Here is an 8,014-nt window from a genome sequence, read left to right as displayed (position 1 = left end):
ATTTCTACCTACCAGTGTGCGCCTTGCCATGCGCAAAAGCCCTACGGAGAGCACCGCAAAGCAGACGAGGATCATTAGTGCGCATGGTTGCTTATAGCCCCAGCAATATGCCTTGCCTGTCTAGATGTACCCATGCAAAAGTGTAAGCATACGTGCATATCCACACAAGTGAATTGTGGTTCGTCCAGTAAGGCCCCTCCGCCCTCCCTTGCTTAAGTTCAAACTCGAAAAAAGACCAAGTTGCATTCCCCGCACAGGATAGTCAGAGAGGACTTAAGGCCTCAAAGCCTTCGAGCGCCCGTGCGCTTTACGGCGCTACAGCCTCAAGCCACCCTGGGGAAGCTCAACGTCAGGCCTAAGCTGTACAGCGAGCGTTTGAAGGGCAGATACAGTGAGCCTTTGAAGGGCAGATACAGTGAGCCTTTGAAGGGCAGATACAGTGAGCTTTTGAAGGGCAGAGAGACGGAATAGCACAGTTCAACGGGGGTGCTAGAAATATGCACGGAGGGCCGCCGGAAGAAGATGCATTCAGTGTACATGTGCCTGCTTCTATGCGGGTGATTCATTCATCCTTTGGCGATTTTGTTGCCCCTCCAGAGTCCAAAGGCTGCATTATCGCTTCTCGCTCGCTCTTGACTTTTGGAAGCTGACGGACGGTAGCTCTCCGCAACAACTTCAGTTTGTGGAGGGCTGCTTCTGCCTCTATGTCTTCTTGCGGGTGTTTCTCGCCGTGCGCCTGCTCCATCTTGTCGTTACCTGCGTCTACAGTCTCTTCTATTCCCTTGCTTATGGCCACAGATGGCAGCTCAGATAGTGACGAGGTGGGAGGTACTGGTACACACGAGAGCCCTGTTGCCCTTTTCCTCCGCCCTGCTGTTGCTTCTACAAATGTGCGCTGTCCCTTCTTTGCTGCGCTCAGTTGTTGCATTCGCTGCTGTTGCAAATCCCTCTCCATTTGCGCCTCGAACGCTGCGCAGCAAGAGAGAGGAAAGGGCAGACACAAGGCGAGTACAGGCGACGCCAACGCAGCCGCGCAGAGGAGGACGAGTGACAGACAGCGAAGGATTGCTTAGATAGAGGGTGAGAAAGCAACCACTGGCGAGGGATAGTTTTTATAAGGATGCGCAGTTCCAAAGATCTGCTGTTGCCGGTGTCAAAAGCTAAGGCGCACAGAATAGCTGAAAGGCGCGGACGGGCAAGTTTAAAAGAGGCAGCGAAAGGCGGAGAGAAGAGGTGAAGCTTGTAGATATTCTTACCCGCTGCATCTGCCTGGTCTTCTGCCAGAAGGTTGGCTGCTCCATCTCCCATCCTTCGCAGTGCGAAAAACATTGGTCCTAAGTCGGCTAGCCAACGAGCATCCACTGCCGTCACCTGAAGAAGAGGGACAGAAGTAACACTTCCTCGAAGATGTCGTCTGCGTGACACCCATGTTTAAATCCTTGAGGCAGTCTTCCGCGTACAAGTGCGTATGCACAAGGCCACAAGGCGCAGTGTCACCTCCAGCAGCGCAAGGGTAAGAGGAGGGGCCCCACTATGGGCATAGCTACAGACAAGGTGGCAGAAAGCATTGCTCGTCTTTGCACACCTAAGGCATGAGCAACGCGTTGCCTACATTTCGCATATATTCTTTCGTTGTCAGGAGCAACTCGTGGTATACAACATAGTCAGGCGTATAACCAGCGGAGTAGAGAGCTGAAGTTGGATGCACGTGGCAAGGAACGGAAGTCCTGAGGTTCACGTATTCGCCGATGCCCCGTAGTTTGGCAGCGTGATGAAAGTATCCTGCACATATAGCCTGATCCACAAATAACAAACACATACATACACACATTACATACAGTACATACATACATGCGCATACAAAATATACAAGTACATACGCACATATGTGCAGAAGAGGGAGATACGGAGGAGAACAGCCGTTGAAAATGCGTAACGCTACATAGGGTCGTGTGCTACAATAAGCGGGAGACAATGCGCACTGAAACCTCACAGCATACGAGAAAAGCAGCTGTGCACGCGAATGAACTTAGTAGAGCAACTACGATCAACCCAGAGCGGGAAACGTCGTTGAAAGGCCCCCCAAAACAGAGACAGCGACAGCCGAAGCTGCATGGCAAAAAAAAGAGATGCCATTGCCTTCGAACGACAAGAAGAAAGTGCAGACACTAAGATGGCGCCGGTAAACGAAAGAAATCTTACCAGAAAGACGGTGCGCTAGCAAGGGTAGCATGACATACAGGAATACACGAAGCACAGAAATGGGCCGCACAGCTACCAGAAGACAGAGACAGCAGCAGCGAAAGCTGCCTGAGAACACGACATGTTTCTAGATTCCAAGTCTTTCTTACTTTGCGGAGAATATCCCAATCGGTGCCACATGAGGTGTCTGGGATGCCTTGTTGCTGCATTGTGTCCATGAGCTGCTCGCGAACTTCGCGAGCTTTCACCATTGCCTTTGAACAACAAGTAAAAAGAACAGCAGGGCGCCGATAGGAGAAATAAGCTACCGGAGTGGCGTTGAATGAGACATTACAGGCAGCGCGACACGCAGAAATACAAGAAGCGCGGAGACGAGCGGGGGAACTGGTAAGAAAGAAATTACGCGAGGGCTGTGGCTGACAAGTGAGAGAAAGTGCGACGCGCACGCAGAAGATGGGGTGCAAAGCGCTAAAAAGTCACGAGACAAGACAAAAAGAGTTCAGATTACCTTGGGCTGAACGAAATGTTTGAGGCACCACTGTGCGTTGTACTGAGCCCGCTTCCATTGCTGATACACGTTGAGGAGGGTAAGATGGTCGCTTTCAGGGACAAAAAATTTTTCCTTGAGACTCTCCGCTTCGTCTTGTTTTTCCTTGGGGACAAAGAAAACGGCTGGAACAGAGAGCAGCGAGACGATGGAGACGATCTCTCGCGCTCCCCCTAGCTCGGCAGCCGTCAGAAGCATCTTGGAGAGGGGAGGATCTAGGGGGAAGGAGGCCATCTTCCTGCCTATGGGAGTGAGGGCACCGAGGTTGTCGAGAGCTCCCAGCACCCACAGTTGGTGCATTGCGTCAATAAGTGTATCCTGAGGGGGAGGATCTATAAGGTCAAAGTCAAGGAGATCATCCACCCCAATGCTCTTGAGCAGCAAGACAACGTTGCTGAGGTTCGTGCGCTGCACCTCAGGCACCGTGTTCGGCAACATCTCCCTGATGAATGCTGTCTCGGTATAAAGCCTGAAGCACTTTCCTGGCCCGGTTCTTCCAGCTCTCCCCTTTCTCTGATTCGCATTTGCCTGAGAAATAGGCGTTACTTGCAATGAGTCCATCCCTATGGACGGGTTGAAGACCTTGAGCTTGCAGAAGCCGCAGTCGACTACGTATCGGACTCCGTCTACCGTCAAAGATGTCTCGGCAATGTTTGTTGCGACGATCACCTTGCGAAACGCCGACGGCTCAAATATCTTGGCCTGCAAGTCTGCAGGAAGCTGCGAGTAGATGGGAAGAATCGTCAGGGGGGGAGCGCGACTCCCCAACTGCTCCAAGCGAGAAGCTAGAAGCAGACACGTCACCTCAATATCATCCTGACCAGTCATGAAAACCAGAATATCGCCCGTTTCCTCCGACGTCTCAGTGTCCTTCCCGTCTGGATCTCGCCCGCCGCAAGGCGTGCTGCAGTGTATCGTCAGGCATTTCTGCACTGCAGCGTCAACGTAATCATCTGGCAGACACCGAGCAAACTCCACCTCCACGGGAAACGTCCTTCCAGGGATGTTGAAGACAACAGCCCCTCCAAAAAAGGCAGAAAAGCGATCCGAATCCATCGTAGCCGAGGTAACGATCAAACGGAAATCCTGCCGGCGAGCCACTACCCCTTTGAGAACCCCAAACAGAATATCTGTATTCAGAGACCTATGCAAAACACCACACAGAGTCGCGAAGGAGTTCTCATAAAGCTGGCGGGTGTGCGTTTCGACGCCTCCGTGGGGAATTTTGTTGGTGCTGCGGCTACCGCACCAAGCTCAGACACGTAGACAGCACCCAGAAAGCAATGCGTGCAGACATATGCTGCTAATCCTGTGATACGTGGTCAACCCGTGTGTGTATATAGGTGTGGCTCGCTCGTTCTCCTTGAGCGTGCAACAACACGGACAGTCGGTGAAACGGCGTTCGCAGCAGCAAGTGCAATGGAAAGTGGTTCATCTGAAAAGCGCGAAAGCAGCAGTAGAAGCAAGACCAGAACGAAAGGAGCACCAGCAGCACGTGTGCAACGAAGCAGGGACAAGAGCATCAGCCCCTTGCCAAGCATACCTTTCGTGTGCTTCATCCATGATGATGCAGGAGTACTTATCGAGGTCAGCATCGTTAAGGCTTTCTCTGAGAAGAACTCCATCGGTCATATATTTGATAGCCGTCTGCGCCGAAGTGCAGTCCTCGAAGCGAATGGAATATCCTACAATGCTTCCCAGTTCCACTCCCATCTCATCGGCCACACGCTTCGCAACAGACACCGCGGCGACACGCCGCGGTTGTGTGCAGCCAATAATACCCACAGAAGAAACGCCGGCTAAAGCTGCTGCTGTTGCCGCTTCTGCGATCGAGGAAGGGTGCACTGAGGCTGTCAAGGTTGCTGCTTTTGCCGCCTCCGCAGGGGCACGAGCATATCCATCTTCCAGAAGATATTGCGTCAATTGCGTCGTCTTGCCGCTGCCCGTTTCCCCCACCACTACCACGATCCTGTGCTCCCTACATACATCGAGGAAGGCCTGTCGCACTTGAAACACTGGGAGGGCTTCTCTCTGCTCTTGCTTCGTCTTGGTACGACTAAACTCTGACACACAAGCTTGCTTACTGCCCTTCAGAGCAGCCGCGTATCCCTCTTTAGAGCGGCTTGCCCCTGCGGCTGCCTCCGCTTCTGATGTCGCGGCAGCAGCTGCTGCTGCTGCTTCACGCCCCTCCGCACCCTGCAGCAAACTGCCGAGTGTCGATCCTGCAACTTCCCAAAATCGTTGGCGAACAGCTGCGCGATCCTCCGCATCTTTTGTGTGGCGCAAGACCGCGCTGCCCTTTCTGAGTCGCGCAAACAACAAGGACGAATAAAGAAGGCTGCAAAGCACACGCCACTAAGGGTGGGCTACTGGCACGGCCGTTCAGTGCAAAATTCGTGGTTGTCATGACTTGCCTCCTTACCGGGCGAGCATGGCCATGTCGCTGGTGATGTCTTTAACAACCGTGAGGGGTTTCTCGGAGGGTTTGAAGCCTTTGAGGAAGGGAGGCGTAATGTTTCTGCAGACGACATGTTCCTTTTCTGTCTCCTCTTCGTCTTCGCCGTCAAACGCAACTTCCTTGGGGCCCCCTGCCCCTCCCCTGTGCATGAGGAGATTTTCCCAGAGTTCATTATCTCTATGCCTCTGCTGCTCAGCTAGCGAGCGGCTAGGGGCCCCTCTGGGGGCACCTCCCTTCAGCCGTTTCAGCTTTTCTTCGCGCGCGGCATTGCGGGGATCTTCGTCTTCGTAATCCCCCAGCTGCAAGCCCGAGGAGTCATCTCTGTCGTACCTGAGAAAAGCGAACGGCGTGAAGCAGGGGAGGCGAACTGGAATTAGACTGCCTCTTGCAGAGAGTGCGCACTTAGTGCGCGGCGCGTGACAGACGAGACGCAGCGAGAGGGAAGAAGAAAGGCCAATGTGTGCCCCTCAGGTGTTGGATTCAAACTTGCGAGGGGAAATTCGCGGGCGAGGAGGGGAGGAAGGGAGAGGAGCACTAACGCATCTTCTTATTTAAAAACGGAAATGTAGGGAGAGACACAAAGGGCGGAGGAGCATGCCCCAAGGGTTGAATAGCACACAGCCAGTCAGGACGAAGCGGCGGAGGGGGGGTGCTGGAGGCAGCATTTCTCCGTAGGACAAATTAACATCGGTCGGTGTATAATTCACGCATCGCACTTGGCACCTACCACATTCGCTGCAAAGCAGTCTCTGCTTTTTCCTCTTCTGTCATGCCTTTGAAGCCCCCGCTTATCTTCTTTTTGTCCCTCTCGACAGCCAGCTCAATAGCCTTCACGCGCTCCTCCCGCACCCTGGGGTCTATGGGTGGCCCCCAACCAGAGCCGGAGGGGCCCCCAGAGGGGCCCCCCGAGGGGCCCCCAGAAGGAAGCTTCTGAGAGTCCTCTTCCTCCTCCACAACGCTCCAGCCGGTGCGACGCCGGCGTTTGGGGGCACCTCCAGGCGCTTTTGCTGCTGTAGCTTCTGCTGCTCCCTCAGTGTCTGCCTCTGCTGCTGCCAACTCCACGGCACGCAGTCTGAGAAAATCCTTGTGAGTCATGGCAGGCCTCGCGCAAGGACCAATCTGCGGTTGTTGCTGCTGTTGCTGCTGCTGCTTGGCGCTCCGTGATGGCCGAAACACGGGAGCCGCTGCTGTAGCGTCATTGCTGCTGCTGCTGCTGCTGCTGCTGGCATCCCCGTTTCCAGGAGCAAGGAGAAGACGGCGTCTCTGCGGCTGTTGCTGCATGTGAGGCTGAAGAAGCAGCGACGGTGAGGCCGCTGCTTCTTCGGCTTCTTCCTCATCCACGAAGCTGAGCATTTTTGCCGAGATCCTGATGAGCCCTTGTTGCCCTATGGTGGTCGGAGAATCGGCAAACAAAAGGAGAGAGGATCTCCTTTGTTGCTCTTTTTAGCTACCAAAAGACCTATGTGGCCTCATGCGGCTGGGGCCTTAGGGGCCCCACCGCGTGCCCCCGTGGACGGATCTCAGGGCCCCCCAGCCGTTCTCGCAGGAGACTAGTTGCGAGTGTTTCTGGGCTCATTCCCCTTTATTCATTGAACACAATGAAGGAAATGCAATTGTACAATTGCCGAGGCTCTAACTCGACCATATACAGGACTTGCTCTCGCATACTTCGCCAGTAAACCCGAACTGTAGGTTCCTGCACCCCTATGAGCGACTCCTTTGCTTGCGGCAACTTTTAAGCTTTCGGCCAAGGATGTATAATCAGTATAGAGAGCCTAAGAGTAATACAATCAGAATTGTGCTGCAGCAGTTTGAGGCGTGCAAAATTCAAGTTGCCGGCGAGTTTCAAAGATCCATACCTCAGAATAGCCACCTCTGGGATGGACCTAAAATTCTGCGTCACATATGGTTTCCCGCGAAAGTATATCGTGGCTACACAAATTAAATGATGAGAGAAAGAGAGAGAGCATTACCTGCAACCGAGGCAACGGGGCACCGTGGGGCAACATAAAGCCTCGGGGGAACCCATGGTGAGGAAGTCTCGTGACACTTCGCTTGCTTCAATACTTAACAAAGAAGACTTTGAGCCAAAGGAGGAACGCAGTCTGCATTATAAAGGTTCTACACTTCCTGGGGGGCCCAGGGTCGTCCTGGAGAATGAATGTGCCGTTCTCTTCCAGGGTATTAACGCTACGTCTAAACTTTCCTGAGGGGGACGCTTTACTCCAGAGTTGATACAAGTTGACAAAGCGTTTACAGTGTAAGCCAGAGAGAAATCCCAGTATCCCCTGCCGCGCCCCGCTGGGTTCCAAGTATGAAGAAAGGGGCACAGGTAGGGTGCATGTAGCTGCTGCACCCTCTTAGCACTCCAAGCATTTACACCTGGTTGTACATTGCACCCGAGGCACGCACACAAAAGCTTGCGTCTTCCTGGGTGAAGCTTAAAGTATTCAACAATAAACAAGACAGACAAAGAGGCATACCCGCTAGTCGAATTCCTTCCTAAATGTTAGTCGAATAAAAATAGTGTAGTGGAACATGGGTAAGTGCACCCTAACTTAATACAAAAGCCTGGTTTCGCTTTGCGTGTTTGGCCAGAAAAGAAGATCTACCTTTTGATACTCTCGCAAGAACGCATCAGAGCTTTCTGTTCTCAGCTGGGCACCCCCAAGAGTCGACTCATCCATTGAACATCAGGGTTCACGGCAGCGCTGGCCAGCTGCAGCTAATCACACTTCTACCCACGTTGTAGATGCACTTTCCGACAGTCTCCACGCCCTACTGACATAGCGCATATTCATGGGACG

The 8,014-nt window shown here is 53.3% G+C and overlaps 1 protein-coding gene across 1 annotated transcript; it reads right to left on the bottom strand.

The window, feature by feature from the left end:
• Positions 1 to 562: 562 nt before the first annotated feature.
• LOC34622067 (probable pre-mRNA-splicing factor ATP-dependent RNA helicase mog-1) lies at positions 563 to 6,560 on the bottom strand. The gene is made up of 8 exons (XM_026334062.1): positions 5,935 to 6,560; positions 5,172 to 5,537; positions 4,293 to 5,051; positions 2,711 to 3,893; positions 2,352 to 2,456; positions 1,613 to 1,795; positions 1,257 to 1,371; positions 563 to 969 (listed from the first exon to the last, which is right to left on the bottom strand). The coding sequence occupies exons 1-8, from the start codon at positions 6,558 to 6,560 to the stop codon at positions 563 to 565; spliced, it is 3,744 nt and encodes a 1,247-aa protein (XP_026189847.1).
• Between the last annotated feature and the right edge of the window lie 1,454 nt (positions 6,561 to 8,014).

The sequence above is a fragment of the Cyclospora cayetanensis genome, unplaced genomic scaffold (assembly GCF_002999335.1).
Source record: "Cyclospora cayetanensis isolate NF1_C8 unplaced genomic scaffold, CcayRef3 CcayRef3_contig_35, whole genome shotgun sequence".
Lineage (NCBI taxonomy): Eukaryota > Apicomplexa > Conoidasida > Eucoccidiorida > Eimeriidae > Cyclospora > Cyclospora cayetanensis.
The sequence above is the reverse complement of the archived record's forward strand: the minus strand, read 5'-3'. Positions and strand labels throughout refer to the sequence as shown.